Genomic DNA, 19,415 nt, shown 5'->3' with positions numbered 1-19,415 from the left:
TTTAAAACTTGCTCTTCTCAAAGATTTTTGTTGCTTAATAGACCTTTTAAACTGAATTTTAATAGGAATATTGTACGGTTTTTCACTTCAAATAATGAAAACAGGCAGCTTTTTTGTTGAGATACAGAAGATTGAGAAAGAAATGAGGAAAAAATTATCTTTATGAATACTGCAACCACCTTCTCAATTTATGTGTGGTTGATTTTGAATGCACTTTTTGCACATGGCTCCAAAATAATTGAATCAATAATTTACATAATTCCACTTTATGAGGTCAAAAATTTTTTTCAGTATTTCAGTACAAGATGTTAAAGAAAACTTTCATATCAATCTTTTTCATTGATTTGGCGTGCAAATAGCCGACAAAGCTTTTTTTATTTTGTTTGGTTCAGACTGTTGGAAGTTAGAATCTGTTGAAAAATATTCAAATTAACTTCGAACAGAAATTTCCGCTCAAAATATAAATTTTGGCAATAAGGGACCCAATCTCTTGATGACATCTTGATAATCTGTAAAATTAGATTATGAAAACTTTTCATCTGGACTTTGAGTCTAACTAACTGATAACGATTTCATCGGATGGGCATATTGACAATTTTACAAAGATAAGATGACAAAAAAATTTATCTTTTTTTTTGCTGCTTCCAACGTGTAAACTCATTGCTTCACGCTCTTTTTTGCAAATTAATGTACGTTGGTGTTTATGAAAAATTGTATACGCTCTTGCTTGATCTTGCTGAACTTCAATTTTCTATAGAGCTGTTTGTTGTTTCAGAAGAAATGACAATTCATATGGTTTAATTTCTGTAATGAACTTTTGATGAACTTGACTTCTGAGCTGTCAGAGCGAAATTTGTAAAAACACATCAAACAGAACGTGCAAAATAATCACGACCGAAAGACTGTTACTAACATGAATATAATTAATGGCTGGCAATTGGCCACATTCCAGCAGAGTAATATGTAGTTGATGACAATATGTGTTAAAAATTATATCAAAAAATTTGATATAATGTTCAGTTTGGTTTTGTTTTTCAGTTTTCATATCAATGAAAGTTGTAATCAATTTTGCTTCAAATATTGCTGCAACTTGAACTTTGTAAAACTGGTAATTAACAGAGCTCTTCCCTCTCATAACTAGAGACGTTTGTTGTGACCTTCTGTGCCACGTACAGTCTCGCACAAGCCGATTTGTTCCATATGTCCGTTCTTTGTATCTGTTGTTATCGTCCTAACTTTTATTCTTGAAAATATTCAATCTTCTTTTTTATTAAAAAAGTTAACGCACTGATCGAATACACGATCGAATACACGACACGATGTTTTTATGTCTATTTATTACAGCAATTTTTGTTACAATCATAATTTGGCTTTTTGTTCCGACCCCTCTTGAGGGGGGAGGAACTATATACTCAAATGGGTTTTTTTTTGTTCAGTCAATTTTCGCCGATCGATATATTCATCGTAGAGAGTTGAGACTGGTATCATTAGAAAGCTCGTCCAGCGTAGAATATGGAATTAAAAAGTTTTTTTTAATTTTCGTTTTCTACAGGGAGTTATCGAGGTTTAAACTTACGAAAAAAGTAGAGTGAATTCACGTTGTTTTATTCACATTTTCCGAAATTTTTGCCTAAATTTTCGTCAATTTTGCTAAAATTTGTTGAAATTTTTAATAGAAGTGTCGTTGATTTTATTTTTAAGGACAAAAAAGCCTTGTTGATTATTCTGATTTAATTTTTGGTCAAAAACTCTGGATAAATATTTCAAAATTCAGCCTTTTTCATCAAAAACAGCACGAAATATGCTACTTTAGTTCACTTTGATAAAATTTGCCGGCATTACAATCCCAAACAACACTAATACAATCTTTGTTGACTCAAAAGGGGCTATTCCTAGTTCAACTTCCGCAGAGAGTGCTCTGTAATTAAAACTTTGCCGTTTTTTGCTAGCTTTACTCGTTTATTATCAAAAATGCAGAATTTTTTTTGAGTTTTCAACTAACAAATTATATTTATCTACAATATTCGAAAAATAAATAGTTCCTAACGGACAATAAACATTAGCAGGGCTAGTTTTGGGCCCATCTTGAACTGTTACAATCCAAAAAGAATTCGGGTTGCAATCAGTCGGTCTTTTTTTGTTGAAAAAAGATATTTTTTTAATAATAAAGAACAGAACATATCAAATGAAAGCTCAGGAGTGATAGGTCCAATTGGCTTCCTAAGCAATTTCACGCTAATGCATTTAGTTTTTTACTTGAAAGTTTATGATCGTTTCGACTTTTGAAAGAAATTGATTTTTAAGTAAATAATGGCTTAGTGAACTTTTCCTCCTTTTTTTTTCTTAATTTGGTCAACTTGCAGCTTAGCGTCAGCAAAGAAAGAATGCTTCTTCATTCTACTGATTAGAAATTTAGTACCGATTGCGTTTTTAAGCCTGAAGTTAATGTTTTCCGGCTTTGATACTATTAGATTTTAGATTTTTTTTTTGTTTTTAGAAGTTTGCCAGTTTTTCACAATTTCTCGTCACATTATCACATTACTGACAGTTCTCCTATCACATTATTAACGTTCAAAATGAAACACAATCGAACATATTAAGATCCTTAAAGATATAGATTATCGTTTTAACGGCCTCGACAATTCTTTCTTCAAGAAATTAATTGAGTTTTTTAATTTTGTCTTTAACTGTCATTTTTACTTATTCATTTCAGTTGTATGAAATTTCCTGTGTAATGATAGATTTCACAGACTTTTTATGAAAGAATAGACGAGCCAATAATGTGATATCAGAAGATAGCTGATGTCTTTCATGACTTTGAAAACAATCGTTTTCCAAAACTAAAATTAAAAAACTTTTTAACTTCGCAAGTTTGTTCTTTTTATTTTTCTTTTTGGTACCTAATCTCGATAATTACCAGTCAAATATGACATTGTGGGTGTGAAAAGAAGGCGTCAAAAGCGATTGATTTCCCAAAATCTAATTTTTTTTAAAAGAATGCGTTATGACCTTACTGACTTCGACACCGGTTTTTCACAAAAAAGTAAATTAATTTGATGTTTGTCATGTTTGACGTTCTTTTTGTAGACGCAAGATTTATTCTGGATAATTGCAGGTCTCAAAAAAATTCTTTGGATGAATAAATGACCTTATTTAAATATTTCATTTTGTAATTAATGTTTTTCATGACTTTGGATATAATTTTGTTTCGAAAAAAAAAATCAAAATAATTTCATACTTTTGCCCTTTTCTCTTTTTTGTCTATTTGTTACCTAGTCTCAATCATAAATTACCAAATACTACATTATCGGTGTTTGAAGAAGGCGCAAAAGAATATATTTTGAGGGCCGAAAATTGGCTTGACGGTTTTGACAGCGTTTTCTGGTAAGTTTCAATTGAATTTTTGTTTGTTGTTTTTTGTTGTTCTTTTTAGCCACTTAAAGAAATGAATAAGACAGGTACTAATGCCCTTCTATAGAGGCATTGTCAATCGTAAACATTTGGGATATTTTACTTGATTTCTAATGGTTTTAATTACTTTGAAGTTAATTGTTTTAAAAAAATAAGGGAATTTTTTAGCTTTACTGTTTTTGTTCTTTTTCGTCTAATTGTTACGAAACCTTTTTATTGACTGCTCCATATCTTTTCTGGTGATTTATAAGTTTTTTTGTTTAGTTTTAGATTCATCTGGCGGTATGTTGACTTTGTTATTAAATTTTGTTTTTTAAAAGGGACAAAAAATTTTTGACGTAATTAATGTTTGTTGTTGTTGTTGTTGTTGTTGTTGTTGTTGTTGTTGTTGTTGTTGTTTGGTTTTGCTGTTCGTCTTGACTCGCTTTCTTAATTTTGGCATATCACAGCAATTTAATTCTTCAATTTTTACTCCACTAAGTTATTTGCTTTGGAGGCTATCTTATCGTTCATACACAATTTTTTTGAAAAATACTTGGGGTTTTTTTTGGGATTCCCAAAAAATAATTTTTGGGTTTTCTATCTGTTCCTCATTTGGTAGACAATTATGCCAAAAATGTGGATGGGCGGGGTCGGAACCTTATGTGCCATCGCACATTGCTGAGTCGCCTTGTTTAAAATTACAAATTAAATTCCTTTGTTAATTTTCACCTCAAATAGTCTTGTTTAATCTGAACATTCTCATCAATCAAATTCTCAAATCACGAAGACATCAAATTTTTGTCATTTTGAGAGTCACAATATAAACAAGAATGCTTCACCAGTTTTAAACTTCTCTTTTTGTAGTAAAACATGGAGACGTTCACCTTGCCCAGTTTGCGATGGAGGAGATAGAACTGACAAATGAGACGTTTTCCTTCTCAACCGGATCCTTCATTCAACTTCAAGTCAAGTTCCATTTAAGGAGAGATCTGCTATTCTTCATTCTGCAGAGCTATGTGCCCTCAACCTTCATCGTCATGTGCTCATGGGTTAGAGAGAGATCAAGCTACCTTTTAAAAACTGACTTCCTAAATCAAAAAACCGAAATCAATCCTAGTCGAGAGAGGGGATTAATTTCCGAGATCTTATATGACTTTTTGTGTGGATATGTAAAATGTGAGTATAAAAGTGTCTAATGTTTCTATAAATGTTGAGTGAGTCTTGCATGACTTTCGAAAAGGACGACATCTTTGCTAGTCGAAACTGGAGGACTATCTTCTAAGATATTGCAAGATTCCTGTTATGAAAGGTTACAAAAAAAGATTCCTGTTACAAGAAAACTTTCTGAGAGTCGACGGAACTTAGAAATGATTTCAACCATGATTTCTCCAACCAAGCATACCTTGAATTTAAGTTAAAAATTTTCAAAAAAGAATTAATTATCAATCTATATACTAATTCTAACTCGAATGCTATGTCACCATGTTTAAGCTCCTAATCTTCACATGTTTTAGCGTCCCTTAAACATGCAGCCTAGCGTTTTGCATGCATTTTGAGCGCTGCGAGGTGGATTCGAACCGGGGTCTGTTGAGTTCGATCAGAGTATAAAAACGTTCAAACCACTAGGCTAAATCCCTTGCTGTGAAGCATCTATACATTAATTCAAAGTCGACAGAGAGCCACTGAACACCATGTTTAAGCGCCTATGCAAAGCCGTGGATGCAAAAATAGGTCATTGACCGAAAAGCTGCAATTGTCCGAAAAGCTACCTGTGCCAAAAAGGTCAACGACCGCAAAACTGCGGATGCAAAAATAGGTCAATGACTGAAAAGCTACCTATGCCGTTAAGGTCAATGAATGATTAGCCGTGGATTCAAAAACAGGTCATTGACCGAAAAGCTGCCAATGTCCGAAAACTGCCTGTGCCAAAAAGGTCAACGACCGAAAAACTGCGGATGCAAAAATATGTCAATGACTGAAAACCTGCTAATAAAAAATTATTCCGTCGCCGAAAAATTTGTCACACGAAAACAGTCCTTGAATGACAGGTGCAATGCATCACAGATATTGACAGAATAAAGATTCTTTAAGTAAAAGTCAGAAATGAAATCGAAGATGAAAAATTGTCCATTTAAATGACTAAAAAATGATAAAGAAATTTAAATCACCTAGATAGAAATGCAACACGGTCAAGCTTTTATGCAGCGTTTTTAATTTCTCATCAAAGATTGTTGCGATTTTTTTTCTCTTTCTTCTGTCTTTTTATCGTTTTCTGTATATTATTTCTCTCTTTCGTTTTTTTCGGTATTATTTTCTCTGTAGCTCTTTTTTTCTCCCCCCTCTCTTTCGCTTTTTAGCCATTTAAATGACTAAAACATGATAAAGAAATTTAAATCACCTAGATAGAAATGCATCTCGGTCACGATTTTACGTGGCGTTTTTTTTTTATTTCTCATCAATGATTGTTGCGATTTCCTTTCTCTTTCTTCTGTCTTTTTATCTTTTTCTGTATATCATTTCTCTCTTTCGTTTTTTTCGGTATTACTTTTCTCTGTCGCTCTTTTTTTCTCCCCCCTCTCTTTCGCTTTTCTTTCTTTTCTGTATTCCTTTTCTCTCTTTTCTCTCTTTTGTCTTTTGCTTTTCTATCTTTCCTCTTATTCTCTCTCTTTCTTTTCTGTTCTTTTTATCTGTCTTTCTTTTTCTCATTCTCTTTTCTCTTTGTACCTCTTCCGCTTGTCTTTAGTTCCCCTTATCTTTTTTCCTTTCTGTTTTTCTTCTCTTTTGCTTTTCTCTTTCTTTTCAGTCGTTCTTTTCTCTGTTGCTTTTTTCTGTCTTTCTTTTCTATCTTGCTGTTTCTCTCTTTTTGTTTTTCCTTTTTTCTCTTGTTTTTTTCTCTCTCTATTGGATTTTTTTGTCGGTTATGTCTGTCTGTCTATTCTCTTCTTACTTTCCTCTCTTTTGATTATCTCTTGCTTTTCTCTCTTGCTTTTCATTCTCTTCTCTGTCTTTTTTGTCTTTCCCTTCTCTTTCTTCTGTTTTTTCTCTTTCGTCTTTCTTTTCTCGCTTTCTCTTGTGACTTTCATTTCTCTCTTGCTTTTCTCCCTTCTGTTTCTTTTTTCCCTTTCTATTCGCTTTTTTCTGTTTTCTTTTGTCTGTCTGTTCTCTTCTTTCTGTTTCCTGTCTGTCTTTTCTGTCTTTTCATTTGTCCTTGTCTTTTCTTTCTTTCGTTAGTCTTTTCGCTCTTTTTCAGTCTTTCTTCTCTTTTTTTTGTCTGTTTCTTTCCTGTCTTTCTTTTTCTCAAACTGTTTTCTCGTTGTTCCTCTTCAGATTCTCTTTAGTTTCTCGCATCTTTTTTTGTTTTTTTTTGCTTTTAACTTTCTTATGTGCTTTTTTCTGCTGCTTTTCTGTATTTCCTCTTTCGCTCTTTCTTTTCTCCCCCTCTCTTTGGCTTTTCTTTTTTCTATATTCATTTCCGTCTTTTCGCTCTTTTCTCTTTTTCTTTTCTATCTTTCTTTTTTCTCTTGCTTTTCTCTTTCTTTTCTGTCTTTTTCTCCCTTCTGTTTCTTTCTTTTCTCTTTCTACTCGTTTTTTTCTGTTTACGTCTCTCTGTTGCTTCTTTTCTTCTGTCTGTCTGTTCTCTTCTTTCTTTTCTCTCATGCGTTTGTCTCTTGTTTTTCTCACTTCTGTATTTCCTGTCTGTCTGTCTTTCTTTTGGCTTTATTTTTTCTTCTTCCTCTGTTTTTCTGTTCTTATTTTCTGCCTTTCTTTTCTCTTTCGTTTTTTTCTCTTTCTTTTCTCTCTTTCTTTTCTTTTTTTTCTTTTGTCTTTTTATTTGTCTTTTTCTTTCTTTTGTTTCTCTGTCTTTTCTCTTTTTCAGTCTTTTTTCTCTCTTTATTTTATCTCTTTCTTTTCTGTCTTTCTTTTTCTTATTCTTTTTTCTCTTTGCTCCTCGTTCTTCAGCTTCTCTTTAGTTTCTCGCATCTTCTTTCCTTTCTCTTTTTCTTTTTTGCTCTTCTCTTTCTTTTCTCGTGCTTTTCTCTGTTGCTTTTTCTTGTCTTTCTTTTTTCTTTCATTTTTCTTTTGCTATCTGTATTTCTTTTTTCGTTCCTTCTCTCTTGCTTTTCTATCTTTTTTCTGTTTTCCCGTCTGTATGTTTTGTCTTTCTTTTCCCTTTTTTTGTTTTGTTTTCGTTCCTTTTTTCTCTGTTGCTTTTCTCCCTTTCTTTTCTCTCTTGCTTTTCTCTCTTTCTTTGCTCTCTTTCGTCTCTTTTTTTCTGTTCTTCTTTTCTGCTTTTTTTCTCTACCATTTTTCTCTTTTCTTTCTTTTCTCTTTTTTATCTTTCTTTTCTGTCTTTTCATTTGTCTGTCTTTTCTTTCTTTCGTTTCTCTGTCTTTTCTATTTTTCAGTCATTTTTCTCTCTTTCTTTTGTCTGTTTCTTTCCTGTCTTTTTTTCTCATTCTTTTTTCTCTTTGTTCCTTTTCAGATTCTCTTTAGTTTCTCGCATCTTTTTCCTTTCTGTTTTTCTTTTTTTGCCTTTATCTGTCTTTTTTCTATTGGCTTTCTTTTCTGTCTTTCTTTTCTCTTTCTTTATTTTCTCTCCTTTTTTTCTGCTTTTTTCTCTTTTCTCTCTTTCACTTTTCTCTTTGTTTTGTCTTTTTCTGTATATCTTCTCTCTCTTTCCGTTTTTCATTTTTTGTATCTACTTTGTCCCTTTCGCTCTTTTTCTCCCCCTTTCTCTTTAGTTTTTCTTTCTTTTCTGTATTTCTTTTCTGTCTTCTATTTTTTATCATTTTCTTTTCTGTATTTCATTCTTTCTTTTGTGCTCTTTTTGACTGTCTTTCTTTTTGTCTTTCTTTTTTCTATTTCGCTCCTCTTTCGCTACTCTTTTGTTTCTCTTTTCTTTTTTTCGTTCTTTTCTTTGTTGCTTTTTTCTCTTTTGTCTTTCTTTTCTCCCCTCTTTTTCTTTCATTTCTCATTCGATTCTTTTTTTTCCAGTTTTCTTCTGTCTTTCCTCTTCTATCTTTTCTCTCTTTCGCTTATCTCTTGCTTTTCTGTCTTACTTCTCTCTCTTTTCGGTGTTTCCTGTGTTTCTTTCTTTTGTCTTTGTTTTATCTTTTTCTCTTCCGTCTTTCTTTTCTTGCTTTCTTTTCTGTTTTCTTTCTGCCTTTCTCTTTCTTTTTGCCCTCTTTTGTTATTTTTTCCCGTTTCTCTCTTCAGTTTCTCTTTTTTCTCCCTTCTCTCTCGCTTCTCTCTTTTTTGCTTTTCGTTTCTGTCTTTCTTTTTCTCTTCTGTCCTTGTTTTCTGCCTTTCCTTTTTTCGTTTATTCCTTTTCTCTCCTGTGTTTGTCTCTTTCTTTTCCGTCTTTCGTCTCTTTTCTGTTCTCTTTTTTCGCTTCTTCTGCTTTTCTTTTATCTCTCTTGCGTTTTCTCGCTCTCATGTGTTTTTTTTTCTGCCTTCTGCTTTTTCTTTTCCTGCTTTTCTTTCTTCTTTATCTTTCGTATCTTTTTCTTTTCTCTTTGTTGTTCCTTTTTCTCTTTCCTTCTCTGTGTTTTTTTTATCTCCTGCTTTTCTCTCTTGCTTCTGTTTTTTTTCTGTCTTTTGTCTCTTTGTTCCGTTCTTTTTTTTCTCTTCTGCCTTTCTTTTATCTCTTTCTTCTTCATTTCTCGCTCACATTTCTGTTTTTCTCCTTTCTTCTGCCTTCTGCTTTTTTCGTGCTTTTCTCTTCTTTGTCGTTTCTTACTCTTTTCTCTGTATTGTTTCTTTTTCTCTTTCTTTTCTGTCTTGTTTCTCTCCATTTGTATCCTGTTTTTCTCTTCTGTTTTCTTTTCTTCGTTTCTGATTTGCTTTTCTCGCTTTGTTTTCTCTCCTTGTCTTCTTTATATTTTTTAAAGTTTCTGTCTTCTCTCTTTTCTGTTTTTTTTTCTGTCTTTTTTCTCGCCTCTCTCTTGTTCCTCTCTTTCTCTTCTGTCTCTCTTTTTTGCTTTTTTCTTTCTTTTCGCTCTCTTTTCTCTTTCCTTTCTGTCTTTCTCTTTATCTCTTTCTTTTCTCTTCTTTTCTTTTCTGTTTTGTTTTTTGTTTTCTGTTCTTTTTTTTCTGCATTTCGTCTCTCTTTCGTTTCTTTGTCTTTTTCGTTTTCTTCTATTCTTTTTCTTAAATATTTTTTGCCTTTCTTTCCAATCCTTCTCTTTTTTCTTCTCTTTCGTTTTTTTGCTTCAGTTTTTCATTCTTTTTGCTTTGCTTTCCGTTTTTCGTTTTCTTGCTTTTCTCTTTCTGTTCTGAGTTTCTTCTGCCTTTTCTTTCTTTTCTCTTTCTTCTTTCTCTATCTTTTTTTCTGTCTATTTTCTCTGTATCGTTTGGTTTTCTCTTTCTTTTCTGTCTTTTGTCTCTGCCTTTCTCTCTTGCTTTTCTTTTTCTTCTTTCTGTTCTCTTCTGTTCAGATTTGCTGTTTTCGTTTTTCTACTCTTTATTTTTTTGTTTTATTTTGTTTTGCTGCTTTTCTGTATTTACTGTCTTTTTTCTCTCTTTTTCTCTTCTTTTCGCTTTCTCTTTCTTTTTCGTCTATCTTTTTATCTTCTTCTTTGCTCATTCTTTTCTCTTTGTTTTCTCTCTTGTTTTTCTCTTTCATGTCTTTCATTTTTGCTCTTCTGTTTCTTTTCTCTTTATTTTGTGCTATTTTTGTTTTTGCTTTTCTGCCTTTCTTCTTTTGCTGCCTTTCTTCTCTTTTGTTTGTTTACTTTCTCCTTTTTTCACTTTCTTTGTTTTTCTTTTTGTTTTTTAATTTTCTCTCACATTCTTCTCTTTCGTTCCTCTTTTAGGTTTTCAGTTTTTCTTTAGGTTTTTTGTTATTTTCTCTTTCCCTTCTGTTTTTCTTTATCTCTTGCTTTTCTCTTTCTTTTCTGCCCTTCTTTGTTTTCTCTCTATTCTGTCTTGCTTTTCACTTTCTTTTCTGTCCTTCGTTTCTGTCCCTATTTTCCCTCTTTCTTTCTTTTTTTGTTCTTTTAAGCCTTTCTTTTTTTATTGTTTCCTTTTTTCACTCTATCTCTTTCTTTTCTGCCTTTCTTTTTCTTGTCTTTCCTTTCAATTTTCTCCTGCTTTTCTCTTTTTTTCTTTTCTGAATTGGTTTTCGCTTTCATTTCTTCGTTTCTCTTCATTTTTGTATTTTCTTTTTCATTTGTCTGCCTTTTGTTTTCTGTCTCTTTTCTTTCCTTTTCTCTCCTGTTTTTCTTTTTCCTTTCGGTCTTTCTTTTCAGTCTCTTTTCTATTTAGTTTCTCTCCTTTTCGCTTTCTTTTCTCTTTTTCTTTTTATCTCTTGCTTTTCTCTTTCTTTCCTGTCTTTCTTCTCTCCCTTGCTTTTCACTTTTGTGTTTTTTGTTTCTATCTTCTCATTTTTCCCTCTGTCTTTTCCGATCTTTTCTCTTCCTTACTTTTCTCTTTCGTTTCTTTTCTCTTTTTTCTGTTCTTTTTTCTGCCTTTCTCTTTTTTGTTTCGCCTTCTCATTGTTTTCATTCTTTTCTTTTTCTCTTCTCTTCTTTTTTGCATTTCTTTCTGATTGTTCTCTCTTTTGTTCCTCTCTTTGGTTCCTCTCTTTCGTTTTTTCTTTAGGTTTTTGTTCTTTCCTCTTTCCTTTCTGTTTTTCCTTTCTCGTTCGTTCCTTTTTCTTTTCTGCCTTTCTTCTCTATCTTTTCTCCCTCTGTTTTCTGTTTTGCTTTTCTCTCTGTCGTTTGCGTCTCTCTCGTCTCTCTCTTTCTTTCCTCTTTTTTTCTGTTCTTCTGCTTTTTTTGTTTCTTTTTTCTCTTTTTCTTTTGTCTTCTTTTTCCTCTGCCTTCCTTTTGCTTTCTTTCTTCTTTCTTTCGTTTCTTTCTCTTTTCTCTGTATCATTTCTTTTCTGGCTTTTTCCTGTTTTTTTCTCTCCTATTTTCTCTTTCTTCTCTCTTTTCTTTTCCTTGCTTTTTTCGCTTTTTTCTGTTATTCTTTTCTCTGTGTCTTTTCTCTTTTTTGTTTTTCTATTTCTTTTTTCCTGTTCTTTTTCTGCAGTTCTTTTTCTCTGTCGTCTCTCCTTTTCTCTCGCTTTTATCTATTTTCTCTTTTGCTTTTCTCTTTTTTGTTTTTCTTTTCTTTCATTTCTGTCTTTTGTTTCATTTCTTTTCTCTCTTTAGTCTTTCTTTTCTCTTTTTCTTTTCTGTCTTGAATTTATTTTTTTCGTTTCTTTTTCTCTTTTCCCCTTTTCATATGTCTTTTTTGTGTTTTGTTTCTCTGTCTTTTCTCTTTTGTTCTGTTTGTTTTCTATTTTTTCTCTCCTTTTCTCTCTTTTAATCTCTTTCCTGTTCTCTTTTTGTTCTGCGTTCGTTTTCTCTCTTTCCTCTGTCTTATCTCTTTCGTTTATTTCTTCTCTCTTTTCTCTTTCGCTTGTTTAAGCTCCGTATCATCGCATGTTATAAACGCTCCTTAAACATGCAGCCTAACGTAGAACATGAGTTACACTATGCCACCATGTAGAATATCGTTATCTGTACAATCTTAGCGCTCCTTAAATATGCAAAATGGTAAAGCAGAAAGCGTGGTGGGACAAAAAATTGTTGGCACATAGGGTAATTTACACAAACCAAACACATCGGTAACGAAACGTAATACCTATTGCTTTTGAAGGATGGGCATAGGTTCCAGCCCCAGGTGATGCAAAAATATGATTTTTTAACCTTCTATCTCTTCTTTTAAATGATTTTCTTGTGATGCGTTTGCGGGCCTGCTAGTTTAATTGAAAAAAAAATTATCTTGTAACTTCTTAAAATCAGATGCATCGCTTTGCAACATTGTGCCATAATCTTGCATAATCTAAAATATTTTTGTTCTTTGATAATGGCACGAGGTACTAGGCTAAACCGACTCTATTTTTGTAACAACGCAATGGTGGCAATAGCTAACTCAATGTGCCGCGAAAGAAGTACAACTTACAGGATTCGAACCTCCTATCTCCAGATACTCGGTCAGGCATGCTACCGTTGCACCAAAGATTGTTATTTTAGTCTACGCGTTTGTCAAAGACTGACTAAATCAAATTTTTGTAATAATTTTGTAATCAAATTTTGGACTGAATTAAATTTTTGTAAAATTTTAATTACTCACATTTCTGTTGCAGGTTGCTTTCTGGATCAACAGAGATGGAATTCCAGGACGAGCTTGTCTCTCTATCACAACTGTGCTAAGGTTATACACATTCTGTCACTTTTACTAGCTTCCAAATGAATCAAACTGGCCGCACTTGATTTGTGAAAGGTGCATCATTGCGGATCTTTTCCAGCTTTTGCCCCCTCATTAGTCCCCATTCCAGATCTGCCCTCCGATCAGACCTCGATGCGACCTAGCCCAGGTTTATTGTGCGACCAAGCCTTCTCCGAACTCAAAATGTTGAAAATAGTACCGCCAGTCTTGAAAATTTATGGCTTCGAGGAAATTTGATGCTTCAAGATTACGGAAATATGCATCAGTAGAAAACAACCCCATTTTTTGCCAATATTTCAATGCAAGGCTAACTCAAATGAGACACAAACTTTAATTAATTAAATACCTTTTAGTCTCATCACCTTAATTGGGTCAACAAATGCAGAACTGCCCAATGTGTCCACGATTAAGGCCCTGGACGTTTACTTCGGGATCTGTTTCCTGTTCGTGTTCGGAGGACTGTTCGAGTTCGCCACTGTCATATACCTAGCCATGTTAGAGAAACAGGAGAAGGCTGAAATAAAGAACAGGAAAGAAAAAGCACAGGTAATACAAGGAGTCTTATCAACTTCATCTTTTACTGTTTTCATGATCAAGTAACCATTTTTCTTTGGGATAAAGCTACAGCCTCTTTGTTAACCCTAGTCGAACCCGACGTCGTTATTTTGCAACATCTTAACAAAACAGTTTTCACGCTTGATCTTGCACTGCGAGAATTGTCTTATAAAAACGTTGCAGGATTTTTGATGTACGTTAGATTTAGACGGTTATGATACATGGATTTAAGACGATTGGCAGCATAAGGTCTTTGCAAGAAGAGGGTTATCTTGTAGGATCTTGAAGACTTTTTTGCGTCATTATGCGAAGTGTGAGTAAAACAATGTATATTGTAGAGTCTAGTAGAAATTTCGAGATATTTTCAGAAGCTGCTCCATTAGTTAAGGTTTGCGAGTTGAGTTAAGTGGCATCACAGAGATATCAAATTCCATTATTTTCTAAAATTGTTTTCCATTTTTTTCTGAATTTTCAACATATTCCGAAATTTCAAAAACTTTCAATTAAATTTCGATTAAATTTTTTTATATTCATTGTAAATTTTTTTTAAAATTCTGTTCACCTTTGATAAAGGTAATTTGGTAAACCTTGCAAAATATTTTTTATTGGCAAATTTTTGGCATTTTTTTGACAAACTTGGAATTCTTCTGCAAGATTTTGTTGACTCCATTGTGACTTTTTACATTGCTATCATGCTTGCATGTTAAAACATATCAGAATTGGGCAAACAACGCGCCTATCAAGTTGAAGCAGGCCATTCAATCCCTGTAAGTAAGTGATATTAACCAATACCAGCGTCATATCCAGAACTTTGTAATGCCGAAATTATGAATTGTTCAGAAAAAAACATCTTTTCCAGAAAAATTTCCACTTACCGGTAATCTTTCTCTCACGGTATATCACGCAATAGATTTCATCAAATATTGCCTGGCTTTTTATATATTAAAATTATATTAATTCGTTAATAAAATATTAATATATAAAAAAGCCAGGCAATATTTGATGAAAGGTGGTAAATTGATTAAACTTAATACTCCGTATAAAGTACTCTGTATAGTCTACCATCTGAATTTAAATTAAAAAAATCTATTGCGTGATATACCGGGAGAGAAAGATTACCGGATAGTGGAAATTTTTCAGGTGCCGCTGTAGATGGCGTGCAAAGCTTTGATCAAGCTTGATAGCTGAAAATTTGTTCAAATCTATTGAATGTGTTAAAAACCACCTGGGTAGGTGGTTTTTAACAGGTGGTATCTCAATGCTGTTTCGATCCACCAATTGATGTTTCCTCAATTCACATCTCACTGCGGATTGAGCAATGAATAAATGAATTTTTCCTCAAATTTTTATAATCTTCTTGATTACTTCTAAACTTCTTAAAAAATGTACCGATTATTTTTAAAATTTCCATTACCGACAATCGGTAGAATTTTCTTTGAAAAAAAAGTCTGGATCATTGTAGAATAGCTCATAAAACTGTGTTTGATATCATTACCAATTTTTTCTTTTAAAAGAAATTTATATGTGAACGAAGGGACGCTTTCAATTCTTTTTTACCCTAACGCAATGTGAAACGAAATGTAAAATATTTTGAAAGTTTCTTGTTGAAATTCTTAGTATGAAAACGTTAAGATATGTGTAAACTTTTCATGTGCAATCATTTCACTTGTTTCAAGAAATTAGATGTCTACCAATAGGTTATGGGATCAAAAATGGAAAAGATTGACTAACAAGAGCTTTCTAAAAAGTGGCATTGCTTCCCCGGCCAAGAAATCATGACAAAAAGTATCAAGGTTCGTTGGTAACTGTTTTTGTTTTGGACAGGCGTACATGGAATCCCTGCAGAGTAAGAGGGAGGCAGAGCTAGTGAGTGAACTGCACGAGTCCTTCTCTCTTCACACTCCCAGAAGAATATCAACAAACGAGAGCCCAACTGCTATATCATCACAAGCTTTATCAGTACTAGGTAACTTTACATTGTTATAATGTGAAAGTCATCCATCTATCGACAATGTTAGTAATCGTTAAAGAAACCGTTCACGTCAAAAATTTGTGACTGAATTTTGGATATGAGTTAACCAGAAAAAGTTTTTGTTTGTGTGTGAACTTTTATTTCCTGATAAACATAAAGTTGCCTACGAGGGCACACACACTATTTAAAAGTGAATGGAGTCTTCTCAGTCTGTGATTGGCGGAGAATAATGCAGAATACACATTCTAGATTTTCATCTGCTACAGTACGTTCAAATCAGCAATTTGCTTTTTTTAATCCGCAATTAATATATTGGAGAATTTTTGTGTAATTAAAAATTAATTAGGCTTTCTTTGATTTCTGATGGATAATTCCAAACTTTCTGAAATTTGAACTAGGTTTGCCTTACTGTCATTGTTTTTCACGCTCGCTTATTACTCTGGTCCTGAAAAATGGGCCGTGAAAAAACCCAACATCATGCAAATTTGCTTGGTTTCGGGTTTGTTTTGCAGCGCAATGTATAGACTTTGTGTTGTCTAAAAACTTTAATAACAGGAAACGCGCAGAATAGATATTTTGGTCTTTGAAGAAGCATATTTCGCAAATCTCCGGTAATGATTTTTGCGGTTAATTTCTGCGATAATAGTTGGCAAATAAATGACCACTTATGAATTTTCATTTATTGAATTGTTTATAATCTTAAACAAAATGCTCAGAGTATTTTTGTGCCTATTAGTTAGGTTTGTCTAAAGAACATAACATATTGGCCGGAGAAAACAACAAACTTTTTATTTGAAAACAACAGACTGAGTGAAATAAATCACAGGTTGCTCTAATTTATGATCAAGTTCACTTCCGTAAATTAAATATCGAGTCAAATAAGTGGAAGGTAAAATTTGGCTCCCTGGAAAATATTTGTCGTTAGAGGCTGTAGCGCATTTCCTAAAGAGCTGGTTTCGTCTCCAATAAATTTATTGTCATTTGCTACACACACCTCCCTGAAAACTTATTAAACAAAATTTAGAATCTTTTCAAGTTTATGTTACATATTGGCATCAAGATAATGATCGCCAATGAAAATGAAAAACAGCGAAGTATGAGAGGACAACTAAGTTTGGATCATAGTCTAAAAATTGGTAAAGAAACCGCATAGTAGCGTTAAAACTAAGAACTGCTTCAATTTTGTGGTTGGCGAGTTCTTCATTTAACCAAGATTAAATTATCTACAACTACTGCATGAAAGTTATGAATTTTTCTCGAATAAAAAGTTTGGAGCAACATCAACAACAAAAAATGATAACTTCAAAATCTTTTTTTTCATGAATTCGGTTATTTTTGGTTCTTTTTCACAATCAGGACTTTTAATGCTCACCAGGTAAGTAAAAAATTTTTTGCGTTTCATGTGGAAAAAATTGATTATTTTTTTAATACTTTCACCATAATCACAGGAGCTTGCAAACAGAATCTCTTTTGAGTCTTGATTTTTTTACAAAGCCTTTTCATTAAAATTAGCAAGCTGTTTTTTTGGAGTAAAGTTTTTACATTCTCGAATTTTAAAGTTGAGTGAGAAAACTGTTTTCGACAAAAATTCTTTTTACTGTTATTGGTTTTCACACGCAGCAAAAGTAAGACGATTTTTAAAACCGTTTTTATATTTTTTAAGTTCATTTTTATCTGATTTTCCAAACCCAATAATTTTGAGGTCGGTGGCTGTAAATAGCATCATCAAATAGAACTAGGCGAATATCAGTCATTTTGGTAGTCCAGCATATCTTGGTTAGAAGATAATAATAAGAGATCTACTTTCAATGCTAAGAGATTTCTTCTCTTTGCTCGATATGGATGAAATTTATTGAAATTGATGTAAATAATCGCACAGGACTTCCCGGAGTTTGGTGGCAAAATACATTAGCGCTGAACCAGTATAGAGACATTTTGTTTTTTAGGATGGCCAGTACTCTGTTCATGTCTCAATTTATACGGGCCAGTCTTGATTTTGAGTAAAAATTACTACATGAAAAGTGATATGCTCAGCTTAACTCCCGCCAACAACGTTTGATTTCTATGCAATTCGACCTTCCGCATGGTTACTTGTAACGTTTTGATTTGCGTTACAAGTATTCACCACAATACTAAATGGGCTTTGTGGCTTTTATAGCTTTTATAGCTTTGAGTTAAATTGCCTACAAACTAGCTTTTGTATAAATAGTGTTTATACTACTATAGTAATTACCAGTTATAATTTACAAAAGTATATAGAATAAATTTTGGGGTAGCATTATTTTTCAGACTGTACAAGATAGATAAGTTTAGCCTGAGCTAACTCCAGTACCACAATATAATCATAATGAAAAAGAACTGCACAAAAAGAAAATGAAAAAATTCTCGCGATGCAATGTTTCAGAACTGAATTAAGTGTTTACACTTGAAATGTGCTGGTTCAGCGCTTAAATGATCTGAGACTCATATCCGGGTTGATTGCTGGTAATATTGTTGCTCTTTAAAATGGTTTGTTGATAATCCTATTCCTAAACCCTAAATCAGAATTGTTTTTTTTTTAATAGCCATGTCCACAATTATAGGCGGCTATTATAGCGCCCCTAACTTTTTTACTTCGTCTAACAGATATTTACTTTCTCTTACCAGTGACTTCTTGGAATTGACTTTTTCAATTACTTACCTCAATCAAAGAAATGACTTCTGAGCTCACTTATGAGACTTTAAATTTTATGAACATTTACTTATTAAAGGCCAATAGTGTGTATCTAAGTAGTGCCAAACATATGCCCTAATTCTTGAATATTAGAGCTTTGAGTTTTTGATTTCGAATATTAATTTTGGCATCTCTTCCGTAAAATAAATTTTTTTTTTTGCATTTCATGTGGAAAAAATTGATGATTTTTTAAATACTTTCACCATAATCACAGGAGCTTGCAAACAGAATCTTTTTTGAGTCTTAATTTTGTTTACCAAGCCTTTTCATTAGAATTCAAAGAATTTGAATGGAATTAAGGTGCTGTTTTTTAAACATCTCTTAACACATTTTTACGATATTTGAAGTTAAATTGAAGTAATAGTTTTGGTCACGCTGAAGCATTAATCGGAGCAAAAAAGCGAGCTGTTTTTTTGGAGTAAAGTTTTTCCACTCTCGAATTTTAAAATTGAGTGAGAAAACGGTTTTTGACAAAAATTCTTTTTACTGCTATTGGTTTTCACACGCAGCAAAAGTAAGACGATTTTTAAAACCGTTTTTAAATTTTTCAAATTCATTTTTATCTGATTTTCCAAACCCATTTATTGTGAGGTCGATGGCTGTAAATAGCATCATCAAACAGAACTAGGCGAATATCAGTCATTTTGGTAGTCCAGCATATCTTGGTTGAGAAGATAATAATAAGAGATCTACTTTCAATGCTAAGAGATTTCTTCTCTTTGCTCGATAAGGATGAAATTTATTGAAATTGATGTAAATAATCGCACAGGACTTCCCGGAGTTTGGTGGCAAAATACATTAGCGCTGAACCATTATAGAGACATTCTGTTTTTTAGGATGGCCAGTATTCTGTTTATGTCCCAATTTACACGGGCCACTCTTGATTTTTGAGTAAAAATTACTACATGAAATATGATATGCTCAGCTTAACTCCCGCCAACAACGTTTGATTTCTATGCAATTCGACCTTCCGCATGGTTACTTGTAACGTTTAATTTGCGTTACAAGTATTCACCACTAAGCTAAATGGGATTTTTGGCTTTTATAGCTTTTATAGCTTTGAGCTAAATTGCCTACAAACTAGCTTTTGTATAAATAGTGTTTATACTACTATAGCAATTACCAGTTATAAGCTACAAAAGTATACAGAATAAATTTTGGGGTAGAAATATTTTTCAGACTGTACAGGATAGATAAGTTTAGCCTGAGCTAACTCCAGTACCTCAATATAATCATAATGAAAAAGAACTGCACATAAAGAAAATTAAAATATTCTCGAGATGCAATGTTTCAGAACTGAATTTAGTGTTTACACTTGAAATATGCTGGTTCAGCGCTGAAATGCTCTGAGACTCAAGTCTGGGTTGGTTGCTGGTAATTTTGTTGCTCTTTAAAATGGTTTGTTGATAATCCTATTCCTAAACCCTAAATCAAAGTTGTTTTTTTTTAATAGCCATGTCCACAATTATAGGCGGCTATATAGCGCCCCTAACTTTTTTACTTCGTCTAACAGATATTTACTTTCTCTTACCAGTGACTTCTTGGAATTGACTTTTTCAATTA

The 19,415-nt window shown here is 32.8% G+C and overlaps 2 protein-coding genes across 9 annotated transcripts in view; one reads left to right on the top strand and one right to left on the bottom strand.

The window, feature by feature from the left end:
- LOC142347951 (von Willebrand factor A domain-containing protein 3A-like) overlaps positions 1-19,415 on the bottom strand; it is a 708,547-nt gene that overhangs the window by 466,402 nt on the left and 222,730 nt on the right. The window lies entirely within an intron of this gene.
- LOC142348807 (gamma-aminobutyric acid receptor subunit pi-like) overlaps positions 1-19,415 on the top strand; it is a 74,674-nt gene that overhangs the window by 50,173 nt on the left and 5,086 nt on the right. For all 8 annotated transcript variants that reach the window (XM_075400325.1, XM_075400324.1, XM_075400323.1 and 5 more), the window contains 4 exons: positions 4,258-4,442; positions 12,530-12,597; positions 12,966-13,158; positions 14,992-15,133. In XM_075400325.1, coding sequence (XP_075256440.1) covers positions 4,258-4,442; positions 12,530-12,597; positions 12,966-13,158; positions 14,992-15,133 — 588 coding nt within the window. The remainder of the gene's footprint in view (positions 1-4,257; positions 4,443-12,529; positions 12,598-12,965; positions 13,159-14,991; positions 15,134-19,415) is intronic.

Source organism: Convolutriloba macropyga, chromosome 10 (assembly GCF_964194025.1).
Source record: "Convolutriloba macropyga chromosome 10, txConMacr16.3, whole genome shotgun sequence".
In the NCBI taxonomy this organism is placed as follows: Eukaryota; Metazoa; Xenacoelomorpha; order Acoela; family Convolutidae; genus Convolutriloba; species Convolutriloba macropyga.
Note: the sequence above shows the minus strand (reverse complement) of the source record. Positions and strands in the feature narration are given on the sequence as shown.